Source organism: Salmo salar, chromosome 16, assembly GCF_965601325.2.
Source record: "Salmo salar chromosome 16, fSalSal1, whole genome shotgun sequence".
NCBI classification, from domain to species: domain Eukaryota; kingdom Metazoa; phylum Chordata; class Actinopteri; order Salmoniformes; family Salmonidae; genus Salmo; species Salmo salar.
Window position 1 is genome coordinate 33,575,394 of NC_138306.1, and position 15,673 is coordinate 33,591,066.

A 15,673-nucleotide genomic window follows, 5' to 3' on the forward strand; every position below is an offset into this window, starting at 1 on the left:
TTGAGTGGCCCAGCCAGAGCCCGGACTTGAACCCAATTGAACATCTCTGTAGATGTTTTTTCCTACATTTCTTCATGTTGGAGCTAAGTTTGGCATGCTAGTAGATACCCATAGACTTCCATTCATTGCATCAACGCTAGTTAGCATTGACTCGCGAGACAACCTCTAAATTCCTTCATACTGGACAAATAGACATAAAAATTGTATCATCTGACTCTGGGGAAGTAGATGAAGGGCATCATTGCTAAATGGCAAAGTATCCCTTTAAGTTCAGGTAATACTTTGACTGAAAAGTTGAGTAAACAAACAAAGCTGTGGAACCAGTTACTTAATCATATTTAGTTGAAACAGCTATTTAAAAAAATTACAGTGTATGTTGGCCTCACAGATGACCTAGAGTTGTATTTATAAAGCCATTTTACATCAGCAGTTGTCACAAAGTGCTTTTCAGAAACCCAGCCTAATACTCCAAAGAGCAAGCAACGCAGATGTAGAAGCTCTGTGGCTAGTAAAAACTCCCTAGAAAGGCGGGAACCTAGGATGACAACAAGAGAGGAACCAGCCTCTGAGGGGTGGCCAGAGAGAAAGATGGGAGACAGTGATGTGTGAATGTCATGCAATGATGTGATTGTGAATACATCGCATACATGCCTGGACCAGTGATTTTGAGCACATGGGAAAAGTTGAAAGCCTATAAGGACACTAACGTGGAGTCCTGTCCTCACCTACAATTATTAAACGCAAAGAATGTGTTTCAGAGGGCAGTCTGGTCAGGGATGAGATCGCATTATTTCAGAGAGAGGTAGGTGCATTGGTTGGAAAGTGAAAGTAAAAACCCGTGACATCTGGGCCTGTAGAAGCATGTTTTTTTAACAGGCTCTGCCCTCATTCGGAGCTGCTGCTGGAGACGAACAGATTCGCAATTAATATTTTCACATTTTGGAGAGCTGGGGGCCAAAGAGGGCAAGAAAGGGAGGCATCGTTTATTTTCCAAAATTCGCTTTGGTCTGAGACGGGGTTTTGTTCTGGGTGTTGCCACACTCAGATAATCTGTTGAAGACGACACTTCGTGCCAATGTCACTGGCCGGATTAACGCACGCGTTGTTTCCAAGATTTGTAAATCATTTGTGTGGGGCATGTGTGCTTTTGATCGTTGCTGCTGCGGGTTATTCTGAAGATACTGGAGTGTTGAAGTGACGGTTTTCGGTTGTTACAGGTGTGATTGTGCAAGTTTGAATATTGAATTACAATTTGTTACGCTTTGCGCAAATATTGGAACTGCTGCGCTTCATAGGCTGCTGCGTTGCCCACTTTTGTTATACAGTCATACATATTGTTATTAAAAGATAATAAGTAAGACTAACAGGCTATTACGGAATATTGACGCTGAGGTTGGAAACACGAAAGTGCTCTTTTGATATTGTAGGCTATATGGATATATAATAAAGACCCCTGGGATCCATCCATCCATTGGATAGAGAATGTAACATTTGCCCTCATTCGTTAGAGGCGTATTGCGTTGTTATTTGTCAGTGTATGCTGACGATATTATGCTATGCATTTTATTGTTATATACAGTACCATGTGTGTCCAGACATGTGTCATTTATTTTGCCACTGTCCTGCACCTTTCTACAAGTTACAGCTATGATGTGTGATTAATTTTCTTGATATAAATTGTATCATTTTCCATCATTTTTGGGGGAAACTGATCATGGAAATTCACATGTGAATGAATAATCACATCATTCACATTCGGCGTACTCAGACCCACATTTGAACTTGATGACGGTCTCTCTAGATTTCAAATGAATGATTAATAGATTGTATCACTGATATATTAATCGTATATTAATATATTAATCAACGTTGTATTTATAACTCTGTAATAACCGTATTATATTGGCGTTACTGCAAGTGAATGTGCGTTATAGATTCATTATTCGAATTATTATTTAATTGACAAAGATGGCAGAGCATTTACAGCCATTTATTGTAATAATTCCTGGTTAAGTGAGGGAAAGTCATTACTAGAGTGGAGTTCTTGATACACTAGTTTTGGCAATGCAGTACTTTAAACTTCAAACTCAGGTAATGACCCATCTCTCCTTTTGACAAAGTGGTTGGTGCCCTAGATGTACACACGTGTGTCTGCCATGAAATATAAACTGTACATTGCTTATTTTCTGTCCGTTCAACCTCAAAATCTCTGAGAAAGGCCTTGAGGCTGATACATAAAGTGTAATAAAGAGCAGTGATACTAGCAAGAGCAGTGATACTAGCAAGAGCAGTGCGGGGTTTCTTATTTTTTCTCTGTTCTTTCAACCTGACAAGGGTACTGTGTTTGTAGCTATTCAGAAAAAATCTAATTAATACCAATGAAGAAAGTGGATGTTGAAATGTCTAAAAATGCCTGTCTGTGTTGCTGTTACAGGCTAACAAGGAGCGAAAAGGGCCTGGTGGTGCTCCGGAACAGTGTGGGCTCTGAGTCGGAGGCCTCCAGCGTGTTTCAACAGGGACCTCAGTTGGAGTATGGTCCGGCCAACATCCTTGCTCCTGGGTGGGCTATTTGGTAAGAGAAGTGCTGTTGTGTATGTTCATGTGTGAAGAATTACGTATCAGGCCAAAGGCTAGAGTCTTCTTGACATATTGTTGGGAAAGAATCTAGCTTCCAAAAATGTGGTGGGGTCAGAACTGGGATGATGTGTAGTGGTAGTTTAGTTTGACATCATGGATGTTATTCCTGGTTTCATTAATAAGTTATGCTTTTGTTGCAATGGGCTGGGTGAGACCTCATCACATCAACCACTTATAAGTTTAAAGCTAAGAGGCCCTTAATAGTGTGAGGAAGTACATCTACAGTGGAGACCATTGAGAATTGTTTGTACCATGCGCACATTCAGCAACTGAGCCCCAGTTTGTCTTTGGAGAGTGAGAGTGCTAAATCTAATTAATATTTAAGAGATGATAGTTCTTCAGTTTACAGAGAGCACTATTACCATAAATCATCACTGACAAACAATGTATATTGCAAAGAGCTCAAGCTAGAAAGTTTCAAAGGAGAGAGACAGTAGAAAACATCTATGGGTATTTCCTATCTCAGATAGAGAACCCCCCCCCCAAAAAAAAGTTTTTGCGTAGGTCCGGTTTCTGTTGCAAAAAAAAATGATAGCAGTTAAATCTTGGTATCTTTGATTCTAACCACGTCCTGTAACAGAGACAAAGAGAGAGAGACACATACAGGAGTAAAAGAAAGATCGGAAGAAGGTGTAATTATTGAAGACAATAGAGGGGAGGTGGGGTGAGTGAGGTATATAAATATCTGATGTTTGAGCTCCTGACTGTATATGGACTTGTTTGGTGTATACAGATTGTGCGGTGAGGCATATTCCTAGTGCTTTGTGAAGTGTGTTGTGAAGTGTGTTGTGAGGTCTTGGAGACTTTGCTGACTCCGAGTCTCTATACAGCCGTCTGCATCCAAGCCCTGGCCCACAATATCTAACCACACAGTGATCAACAACAGACTGGCTTTGGACTACATGCCACCACTCATTCTGCCCCCGGCTATGTACAGTCAGAGCTAGTTACTCCTGAGAAGAAAATACCCTTTTGTCAAAATAGGCACTACTGTCTCAATCTGAGTTTAGACCACAGGACCAAACCGAACAATCCTGTGTTCACAAACATAATAGCAAAACTTTTCTGCTGACCGTGACTGTGTATTGGATGTCTCCTGCCCTTGACCACATGCAGATTATGGTGGTATAATGGAGTTTACCAACTTTTTTTTGCCCAACAGTTTACCCACCTTTTGCAGAGAAATGCATTGAAAATATAGGCAGCACTACTTTTTCCCCCACTGCGACCGGCATTTTTTTGACCACTACAAAAGTTGTGTAGAACCTAAAAGGGTTATTTGGCTGTCCCCATAAGATAACACTTTGTAGAACCTTTTTTGGTACTAGGTAGAACCCTTTTGGGTTTCATGTATAACCCCTTTCCACAGAGGCTTCTACATGGAACCCCAAAGGGTTATACCTTGAACCCAAATGGGTTCTACCTGGAACCAAAAAGTGTTCACCTATGGGGACAGCCAAAGAACCCTTTTTGAACCCATTTTTCTAAGAGTGTACATTACTGATTATGGTGAAGCGTTTTAGAGGAGATTATTGTTGTGAAAATTAAGGTGTTTACTCAGTATTATAATTTCCGCAGATGGGGCTCTCCTTTAGATTGGTGGATTCTCAGTGAGATAATGAGTCTGATGGAAAGAAGAGGTCATATTTCAGCATAATTAATTTGAGCGCAGCCAGCCAGCCAGCCAGCCACAGAGGTCTAGCTAGGAGCGATGGTCTGTCTTTGCACTGTGAGAGATGTCTCAATGTCTTTACTCATCTGAGTTCAGTTCTCACACCATTATACCACTTCAATGGTGGTGGTAAAAACAATAAAAAATAATTAAACACCAAATTAGTGCACTAGGCCTTTATTACTCCGGGATGAGCAGAGAAAAATACTTGGGTAGCTATCCAGGAACAGTGTTGGAGAGCCCTGTATTATATGATATGAATGTTGTGCCCCCTGTAGGTTTGATGTGGGTAATACCGGTTTTGATGACACCTACAACATTGGCCCAGTGCACGTCGTTGAAGACATTGGAAACCAAACTCACCGACAGAAGACGCAACTTGGTAAGAATGGTTCAGGATATCAAGACAGTGACTTGCAAGTTTGGAATATGAATGAAATTAGACACACATTAAGGAAGACTAGTGTGTGGATCACTGCACAGAATAATTATATTGAAATTTGATATATATGGAAAAGAAAGGTGGTATATTTTTGTACAAACACAATCTGACACAAAAATCGTTCCTGTCTTTAACAGAAGCACAATTTCCCCATTAATTACACCATCAGAGTTCACTATGAAGAGCTGTTCAAGCTCAGCAATATCAGCAGGCTGGTGAGTCCCTCCATTTGTTTCCTAACCCTTATCATTATCACTCTTGTAACTTGTTCAGTCATATGAAAAATCAACGTATCATACCATCCACTCACTCACCCTTCATCTACTTTGCTTCCTTATTCTCCTTCCTTTATCTTCAACCTTCACTCTTATCACTCTATACATCTCTATCTGTTCCTCCTCCTATCCCGCTCCCCACTATGTCACTTTATCTCCTCAGAGGGTGAGGGTGGATGATCTGGAGGAGGGGGACCTGCAGGATGTGTGGCTGTTGGTCAACCAAGAGGTGTTGAAGAGGATCTTGAGAGTCCTGCCAGTGAGACACCCCTCCTACAAGTACACCTCCGATCTGGAAGATCTCTTCAGGAAGATCCAGCAGGTGTTCCCACCACAGAGTGATGAGGTGTGTAAGACTGGCCATAGTGTCACTGCTCTGCTCATCTCTCTGTGGACAAACTTAACTCATAATGGTCATGTACTGTATGTTTATCTCTCAGAGAGAGCCCCCAGAGCGAATAGAGGAGATCTACAATAGAGTGAAGGAGCCCAACTCAAAAGGGTGGAGGTTCGTGACCCCCAAATCCCTGTTGGATAACTGCTATAGGACAATGCACTGTCTCTTCAAAAACTGCTTTCCCAGTGAAGATGGAGAGCAAGACTGTGAGTGCACTTCATTCCCTTATTATATTTCCTGTCTTCTCTTACCTCTACTCTCACCTCTACACTAACCTCTCTATGTTGGCATTTTCCCCAGGAACACAAACCCACTCAACTGGTTTGGCATGTTGTGTCAATTGTATCTCTTCAATGTCTGTAGACACTACCTTGTTCTTATTCAACACTGTTTAAAGAGAGATAGTTGTCTGTGCCACAGGTACCCATGAGGTCTCTGACTTAAAAGGAGAGGGACTTGGACAGGCCTGTTAATATCTCCTGTTAGCCTATTCATAAATCATTTACACATCCTATATAGGTTAACACATGACTGTATCATTCACTTTTAACCACACAGGTTAATTGCATCAGCACCTCTTAAGGTATATTTGTTCCATGTTTTACAGAGAGATCAGTAGAGTTGTTGAGGCTAGAGCACATCTGTTAACAATTTAATAGAAGGCCTTACATATGGAAAACGTAAAGCATGAAGGAGTATAAAGCACTCGTGCAGAACATGAGTCATGAATCTAAAAAATAATTTGAAGAAAAAACAGCAACAACGATGTAGCGCACATGTTGGATTGGTTTAGAGCTTACTTCATGGCTAGGATGTTCAAAGCAGGCCCATAAACGTTTAATGAAGTGTCACTGATCATTCAAAATAGCTGGTATGCTTTTATCAGAAATATTTAGACATGATTTTAAGATGATTGATCTCAGTCACTTAAACTATTTTCTTACTTCAGATTGTAGCTCTCTTCACTGGCGGAAGGGCAGAAAGAGACAACTACAGGCAACCTGAGGTGGACGCTATTTCCAAACACTGCAAATATACACTGAGTGTAAAAAACATTAAGTACACCTTCTTAATATTTAGTTGCACCCCACCCGTTTTTGCCCTCAGAGCAGCCTCAATTCGTCAGAGCTTGTTGACTCTAATGCTTCCCACAGTTGTGTCAAGTTGGCTGGATATCCTTTGGGTGGTGAACCATTCTTGATACACACAAGAAACTATTGAGCGTGAAAAACCCAGCAGAGTTTTAGTTCTTGACACAAACTGGTGCACCTGGCACCTACCACCATACCCTGTTCAAAGGCACTTCAATATTTTGTCTTGTCCGTTCACACTCTGAATGGCACACATATACACTCAATGTCTCAATTGTCTCAAGGCTTAAAAATCATTCTTTAACCTGTCTCCTCCCCTTCATCTACACTGATTGAAGTGGGTTTAGCTAACACGTGACATCGATAAGGGATCATAGCTTTCACCTGGATTCACCTGTTCAGTCTATGTCATGGAAAGAGCAGGTGTTCATAATGTTTTGTACACTCAGTGTATGTCCAATGTTGCAGTTGATCTGTATGCCATACCCCTCCCGTGTGAAGTTCTGATGTTGTTGCACCAACAATATGCCCTGAAATCTATTACCAACGGTATGCAACCCAAACGTCATCTGTTGCTATGGATGCCACAGTAAATACATTCCCTGTGGACTTTGCAGCTTTATCCACTCACTGTTATTGTCACAGCTTGCCTACAGTTTTGTTTACTTATCATTCTTTGCCTCCTATGTTGTATACTACTTTGAAAGAGATATTTTATAGTTTTCATATGTGTACTTATAATATATTGTCTGCTGATGTTTATGTTCTGTGTTTTGATTGTGGGTTCGACATGTGTTTATACATTTACATTTACATTTTAGTCATTTAGCAGACGCTCTTATCCAGAGCGACTTACAAATTGGTGCATTCACCTATAATATCCAGTGGAACAACCACTTTACAATAGTGCATCTAAATCTTTTAAGGGGGGGGTTAGAAGGATTACTTTATCCAGTTGTATGGTATAGTGCAGGTGGCTATGCTCAAGCAGAGAGCTACAGTGTATGGCATTTCTATACTTTTTTTGCAATCTGGGAACACTTGTTGGTGACAGGTATTAACAACTGCTGCCAATATATTCAAAAATAAGAACAGAACCCAAACATAGCTACTTTCAGGACTGTTGTCGTCTTCTTTTGCTCAGTTTTTAGAGCATGGCGCTTCCTATGTCAGGATAGTGGGTTTGATTCCCAGGACCATCCATACTTAAAATGCATGCACGCATGACTGTAAGTCACTTTGTATAAAAGCGTCCTCTAAATGGCATATACTGAACAAAAATATAAACGCAACATGCAACAACATGGAATAACTGGTTCATTCTCAGCTTCCAGAAACTGTGTACAGATCCTTGCGACATGGGGCAGTGCATTATCATGCTGAAACATGAGATGATGGCGGCGGGTGAATAGCACGACAATGGGTCTCAGGATCTCGTCACGTGATCTCTGTGCATTCAAATTGCCATAGATAAAATGCAATTGTGTTCATTGTCTGTATTTTATGCCAGCTCATACCCTAATCCCACCGCCACCATGGGGCACTCTGTTCAGAACTTTGACATCAGCAAACCGCTCGCCCACACAACGCCATACACGTGGTCTGCGGTTGTGAGGCCAGTTGGACATACTGCCAAATTCTCTAAAATGACATTGGAGGTGGCTTATGGTAGAGAAATTAACATTAAATTCTCTGGCTACAGCTCTGGTGCACATTCTTGCAGTCAGTATGCCAATTGCACACTCACCTTTTAATGTCCCCAGCACAAGGTGCACCTGTGTAATGACCATGCTGTGTAATCAGCTTCTTGATATGCCACACCTGTCAGGTGGATGGACTTTCAGGGAAAAGGAGAAATGCTCACTAAGAGGGATGTAAACAAATTTGTGCACAAAATCTGAGAGAAATAAGCTTTTTGTGCGTATGGAAAATGTATGGGATCTTTTAATTCAGCTCATGAAACATGGGACCAACACTTTACATGTTGCCTTAATATTATAGTGAATGTGTTTGACGTTTAAGCAATTATGATATTTCTTTTTTCTATGTTTTTATAATTGATTTACGATATTTTGCTGACTTGCAGGCTTTGTCAGTGAATTCCAGCAATGTCCAGCCACTCATGGTTTTGTCACTGCTTATTGATGCTGAAATAAAGCTATTTGTGCAATCTATTCACAGGTTCAACATGTTGAGAGTTGGGACACACTGCATTTCTTGTATGGTTACATTAAAATAAAGAGTTTCTATATACACAAGACAGTGTCAAGTTATTTATTTGGAAAGCTATTAATATAATATGTGACAGCCATTGTGAAAAATACATGCCATTGACCATATGGACATTGTGTTCTCTTTTTCATGTTTAAAAATAAGTTTAGTTTAATGTCTCCTACATAACTATGATTGGGCCATGTATTTAAAAAATAGCACTGGATCAATTTCAGTTAATTAGAAACATTGCAAAACTCCACTGCCTAAAGTCATTCCCACTGAGCACTGCACTTTTTTAAAATCTCAATAGTCAGGTTTACATGTCCACCAATATCCTGTTAAAGTATTCTGTTTTTGAGTTGACATATAAACATCAAATCACTTCAAAAGTAGGCTATCTACGCAGTTCAATCCATCATAATTCCATAATAATTTATTTTTCTGATACTCCAAACTGGACCTTATAGCCTACTGGCTACTTTCACCCCTAATTTAGACAACTTTCTGCTTATAATTTTTGATATTTGGTAGGCCATATTATAATTTCTGACGTTTGGTAGGCCATTTGTTTGTCAACTGTAGTTAGATAATGCAGCTTTTCTTCTGATATTGGCTTCATAATAGTTTCTTCTTCTTTTTGTTGAGTTTAGTTACATTTCTCAATTGGCAAAGTGGGCAAATTTAGGCAAATTTAGTCTAAAGGAACAGTGAGACATTGTATTCATGCATACAAAAACAAACAATGAAAGACAAACATTGTAAGTTAACATTTTATAATAATGTTAGTGTGGCAGAGGTGGAACAATTATTGTTATCGATCAATAATGACAAACCTCCTGGCTTTGACAACTTAGATGTAAAGCTACTGAGGATGCTAGCTGACTCTATGGCCACTCCTATCTGTCATATATTTAAGGAAGGTGTTTGTCCTCAAGCCTGGAGGGAAACCAAAGTCATTCTGCTACCCAAGAGTGGTAAAGCGGCCTTTATTGGTTCTAACAGCATACATATCAGCTTGCTGCCAGCTCTTAGCAAACTGTTGGAAAAAATGGTGTTTGACCAAATACAATGCTATTTCTCTTCAAACAAATTGACAACAGACTTTCAGCATTCTTATAAAGGCACTCAACATGTACTGCACTGACACAAATGATTGATTGGTTGAAATAAATTGATAATAAGATGATTGTGGGAGATGTACTGTTAGATTTCAGTGCAGCCTTTGATATTATTGACCATAACCTGTTGTTGAGAAAACGTATGTTTTATTGCTTTTCAACCTCTGCCATATTGTGGATTCAGAGCTATCTATCTAATAGAACTCAGAGGGGTTTCTTTAATGGAAGCCTATCTAATGTCAAACATTTAGGGTGTGGTGTACTACAGGGCAGCTCTCTAGGCCCTCTACTTTTTCAATTTTTACCAATGACCTGCCACTGGCATTAAACAAAGCCTGTGTGTCCATGTATGCTGATAACTCAACTATATACATGTCAGCAACCACAGCTTATGAAGTCACTGAAACCCTTAACAAGGAGTTGCAGTCAGTTTTGGAATGGTTGGTCAGTAATAAACTGGTCCTGAACATCTAAAACTAAGAGCATTGTATTTGGTACAAATCATTCCCTAAGCTCTAGACCTCAGTTGAATCTGGTAATTAATGGTGTGGCTTTTGAACAAGTTGAGGAGACTAAATTACTTGGTGTTACCTTAGACTGTATACTGTCATGGTCAAAACATATAGATTCAATGGTTGTAAAGATGGGGAGAGGTATTCTCATAATAAATACACACTGTGCTTTTTTGACACCACATTCCAAAATGCAAGTCCTGCAGGCTCTAGTATTGTCTTCTCTTGTTTACTGTCTAGCCATGTCGTCAAGTGCTGCAAAGAAAGAGTTAAGCTGCAGCTGGCCCAGAACAGAGCGGCCCATCTTGCTCTTCATTGTAATCAGAAGGCTAATATGATGTATATTGAACAAGAATGTAAATGCAACATGCTAAAATTTCAATAATTTTACTGAGTTACAGTTCATATAAGGTAATCCGTCAATTTAAATAAATAAATTAGGCCGTAATCTATGGATTTCACTTGACTGGGCAGGGGTGCAGGGTATAGACCCACCCAGTTGGGCACCAGGCCCACCCACTGGGGAGCCAGGCCCAGCCAATTATAAGGAGTTTTTTCCAACAAAAGGTCTTTATTACAGACAGAAACACTCCCCAGTTTCATCAACTGTCCAGGTGCTGGTCTCAGACGATTCCGCAGGTAAATATGCCAGATGTGGAGGTCCTGGGTTGTCGTGGTTATACATGGTCTGCGGTTGCAAGGCCAGTTGGACGTACTGCCAAATTCTCAAAAACGACATTGAAGGCGGCTTATGGTAAAGAAATGAACATTCAATTATCTGGCAACAGCGCCTGGTGGACATTCCTGCAGTCAGCATGCCAATTGCATGCTCGCTCAAAACTTGCGACATCTGTGCCATTGTGTTGTGTGACAAAACTGCGCATTTTAGAGAGGCCTTTTATTGTCCCTAGCACAAGGTGCATCTGTGTAATGATCATGCTGTTTAATCAGCTTCTTGATATGCCACACCTGTCAGGTAGGTGGATTATCAGGGTAAAGTATAAATGCTCACTAACAGGGATGTAAATAAATGTGTTCAATTTTTTGGAGAAATAAGCTTTGTGCGTATGTAAAATTTCTGGGATCTTTTATTTCACCTTATGAAACATGGGACCAACACTTTACATGTTCCGTTTGTATTTTTGTTCAGTATAAATACTATGCATGCCAGTCTCTCTTGGCTAGCCTCTTAGTGATCCCTTCACACGCCAATCCCGTTAGCGGGATAGATTTGACAACATCCATGGAAATTGCAGAGCGTCAAATTCAAACTACAGAAATATCAATATTCAACATTCACGAAAATATAAGTGTAATACATCAAAATAAAGCTTAACTTCTTGAAAATATAAGTGTAATACATCAAAATAAAGCTTAACTTCTTGTTAATCCAGCCGCTGTGTCAGATTTCAAAAAGGCTTTACGGCGAAAGCACACCATGCGATTATCTGAGGACAGCGCCCCACATACAAACACATGACAATCATTTTCAACCAGGCAGGTGCGACACAAAAGTCAGAAATAACGATTAAATGCCTTACCTTTGAAGATCTTCTTCTTTTTGCAATCCTCAAATGTCTCAGTGACACAATGCATGGTCGTTTTGTTTGATAAATTCTTTCTTTATATCCCCTAAATGTCCATTTATTTGGCATGTTTGATTCAGAAATACATTGGTTCCAACTCGCCCAACATGACTACAAAGGAATCTAAAAAGTTACCTGTAAACTTCGTCCAAACAATTCAAACAACGTTTCTAATCCAACCTCAGGTACCCTAATATGTAAATAATTGATCAAATTTAAGACGGGATAATCTGTTTCCAATACCGAAGAAAAATAATACGGAGCGTGCTCCTGTTCACACGCAACAAAATACTAGAGACCTTCTGAGTGACACATGGAATGAATAGCACTACTTCTTAATTTCTCAAAAGAAAAACATCGAACAATTTCTAAAGACTGTTGACATCTAGTGGAAGCCATAGGAACTAGAACCAGGTTCCTAATAAATAGGGTTTCCCATAGAAATCCATTGGAAAATCCTATGACCTCAATTTCTTTTTCCCCTGGATGATTTGTCCTCGGGGTTTCGCCTGCCAAATCAGTTCTGTTATACTCACAGACATTATTTTAACAGTTTAGAAACTTTAGAGTGTTTTCTATCCAATGAATATCCTAGCTTCTGGACCTGAGTAACAGGCAGTTTACTTTGGGCATAGTTTTCATCCAGATGTCAAAATACTGCCCCCTAGCCTTAAGAAGCTCTAGGAGATGAGGAGAGACTGAAAACATCACTTCTTATTTTTATTAGAAACATGAATGTGTTGAAAATTCCAAATTGTTTGCATAGTCAACTTACACACAACTCTGACACACACACTTACTCCATCCAGAACAAATTCAAGAAAGCGTCCAGTATTATATAGAGCCATTATTGCATGGAACTCCCATCTCAAATTGCTCAAATGAACAGCAGACCTGGTTTAAAAAAACAGATAAAGCAACATCTCACAGCACAACGCCTCTCCCCTATTTGACCTAGATATTTTGTCTGTAAATATTGATATGTAGGCTATGTGTGCCGTTTTTAAATGTATGTAGTTCTGTCCATGAGCTCTTCTTGTTTATTCATGTTCTGTATTATGTCATGTTTTGTGTGGAACCCAGGAAGAGTAGCTGCTTATTTCGCAACAGCTAATGGGGATTCTAATAAAATACCAAATATTCAGAAGAAATTAATTTGATTCTTGAAAATAAGAGTCCAACATGGTAGGTAAATCGGGCTTTTTATTATTTTAGGTTGAAATGAAACATTTTCCACTGCTCCCTCCTGCAAGTTGTTCTGGAAAGGATGATTAAACTTCAGTTGGACTTTAAACTTGCATTCTGCAGGATACGATGCAACCATGTCACCAGTCCACTCTAATATGTGTCCCTTTAATCAAATCAAATCCAATGTTATTTGTCACATGTACCGAATACAAAAGGTGTAAGCATTACAGTGAAATGCTTACTTAAAAGCCCTTAACCAACAATGCAGTTTAAAAAAAGAAATACCTAAAAGAAATAGGAATAAGAAATAAAAGTAACAAATAATTAAAGAGCAGCAGTAAAATAACAATAGCGAGGCTATATACAGGGGGTACCGGTACAGAGTCAATGTGCAGGGGCACAGGTTAGTTGAGGTAATTGAGGTAATATGTACACTACCGGTCCAAAATGTTTAGAACACCTACTCATTCAAGGGTTTTTCTTTATTTTTACTATTTTCTACATTGAAGACATCAAAACAATTAAATAACACATATGGAATCATGTAGTAACCAAAAAAGTGTTAAACAAATCAAAATATATTTTATATTTCAGATTCTTCAAATAGCCACCCTTTGCCTTAATGACAGCTTTGCACACTCTTGGCATTCTCTCAACCAGCTTCATGAGGTAGTCACCTGGAATGCATTTCAATTAACAGGTGTGGCTTGTTCAAAGTTAATATTGTGGAATTTCTTTCCTTCTTAATGCGTTTGAGCCAATCAGTTGTGTTGTGACAAGGTAGGGGGGCTATACAGAAGATAGCCCTATTTGGTAAAATGTCAAGTCCATATTATGGCAAGAACAGCTCAAATAAGCAAAGAGAAATGACAGTCCATCATTACTTTAAGACATGAAGGTCAGTCAATACGGAACATTTCAAGAACTTTGAAAGTTTCTTCAAGTGCAGTCTCAAAAACCAACACGCGCTATGATGAAACTGGCTCTAATGAGGACCGCCACAGGAATGGAAGACCCAGAGTTACCTCTGCTGCAGAGGATAAATTCATTTGAATTACTAGTCTCAGAAATTGCAGCCCAAATAAATGCTTCACAGAGTTCAAGTTACAGACACATCTCAACATCAACTGTTCAGAGGAAACTGTGTGAATCAGGCCTTCATGGATGAATTGCTGCAAAGAAACCATTACCTAAGGACACCAATAATAACCTGTTTGGGCTAGGGGGCAGTATTGAGAATTTTGGAAAAAATATGTGCCCATTTTTAACTGCCTCCTACACCAACTCAGAAGCTAGAATATGCATATTATTGTTCAGGTTTGGATAGAAAACACCCTAAAGTTTCTAAAAATGTTTGAATGGTGTCTGTGAGTATAACAGAACTCTTATGGCAGGCAAAAACCTGACAAGGTTTCATGCAGGAAGTGGCCTGTCTGACAAGGAGTCGTGCGTCTTGCATCTGTTTATTGAAGAGTAAGGATCTTAGCTGTAACGTGACAATTCCCAGGGCTCCAATAGGCTCTCAGAACCCGGGAAAAACCTGAACGATGACGAGGCAGCCTCTGGCTGAAACAGATTATCGCCTTATCCAAGTGGCCGATCAGAGGACCATTGAATGAGGCGCGTGCACGATTCGCCCCCGTGGAGAAATTTCATTCGGCTGTTTAGCCTATTGCAGATTCCCGGTCGGAATATTATCGCTTTTCTACGAGATAAATGGCATAAAAATTGGTTTTAAACAGCGGTTGACATGCTTCGACGTACGGTAATGGAATATTTAGACATTTTTTGTCACGCCATGCGCCATGCGCGCGACCGTTATTTACCATTCGTATAGTGTCTAGAACGCACGAACAAAACAGAGGATATTTGGATATAACGATGGATTATTTGGGACCAAACTTACATTTGTTATTGAAGTAGAAGTCCTGGGAGTGCATTCTGACGAAGAACAGGAAAGGTAAGAACATTTTTCTTATAGGAAATAGGATTTTGGTGAAGGCTAATCTTGCCGGGTGTCTAAATAGCTAGCCGTGATGGCTGGGCTATGTACTTAGAATATTGCAAAATGTGCTTCATCCGAAAAGCTGTTTTAAAATCGGACATATCGAGTGCATAGAGGAGTAATGTATCTATAATTCTTAAAATAATTGTTATGCTTTTTGTGAACGTTTATCGCGAGTAATTTAGCAAACTGTTAGTAAATTCCCCGGAAGTTTGCGGGGGGTATGCTTTTTCTGAACGTCACATGCTAATGTAAAAAGCTGTTTTTTGATATAAATATGAACTTGATTGAACAGACATGCATGTATTGTATAACATAATGTCCTAGGTGTGTCATCTGATGAAGATCATAAAAGGTTAGTGCTGCATTTAGCTGTGGTTTGGGTTTTTGTGACATTATATGCTAGCTTGAAAAATGGGTGTCTGATTATTTCTGGCTGGGCACTCTCCTGACATAATCTAATGTTTTGCTTTCGTTGTAAAGCCTTTTTGAAATCGGACAGTGTGGTTAGATTAAGGAGAGTCTTGTCTTTAAAT

General features: G+C 39.6%; 1 protein-coding gene across 2 annotated transcripts; it reads left to right on the forward strand.

Moving 5' to 3' along the window:
* The first annotated feature begins 567 nt into the window (after positions 1–567).
* LOC106573710 (interleukin-34) lies at positions 568–8,772 on the forward strand. Of its 2 annotated transcripts, none has more exons than XM_014149010.3 (7): positions 568–802; positions 2,435–2,572; positions 4,588–4,691; positions 4,889–4,966; positions 5,190–5,372; positions 5,467–5,629; positions 6,373–8,772. In XM_014149010.3, exons 2-7 carry the CDS (start codon positions 2,533–2,535, stop codon positions 6,426–6,428), a joined length of 624 nt encoding a protein of 207 aa, XP_014004485.1. In that variant the 5' UTR covers positions 568–802; positions 2,435–2,532; the 3' UTR covers positions 6,429–8,772. The 2 variants fall into 2 exon arrangements, with proteins under 2 accessions (XP_014004485.1, XP_014004484.1); XM_014149009.3 differs by lacking the exon at positions 568–802 and adding an exon at positions 837–1,217.
* Positions 8,773–15,673: the final 6,901 nt, after the last annotated feature.

What these genes read in the sequence shown, in the direction of transcription:
- LOC106573710 (XM_014149010.3), top strand. Translation starts at nt 2,533, where the DNA reads ATGGTCCGGCCAACATCCTTGCTCCTGGGTGGGCTATTTG. An exon ending in GCTCCTGGGTGGGCTATTTG is followed by an intron (nt 2,573 to 4,587) that starts GTAAGAGAAGTG and finishes TGCCCCCTGTAG; the next exon opens with GTTTGATGTGGGTAATACCG. An exon ending in TCCCACCACAGAGTGATGAG is followed by an intron (nt 5,373 to 5,466) that starts GTGTGTAAGACT and finishes TTTATCTCTCAG; the next exon opens with AGAGAGCCCCCAGAGCGAAT.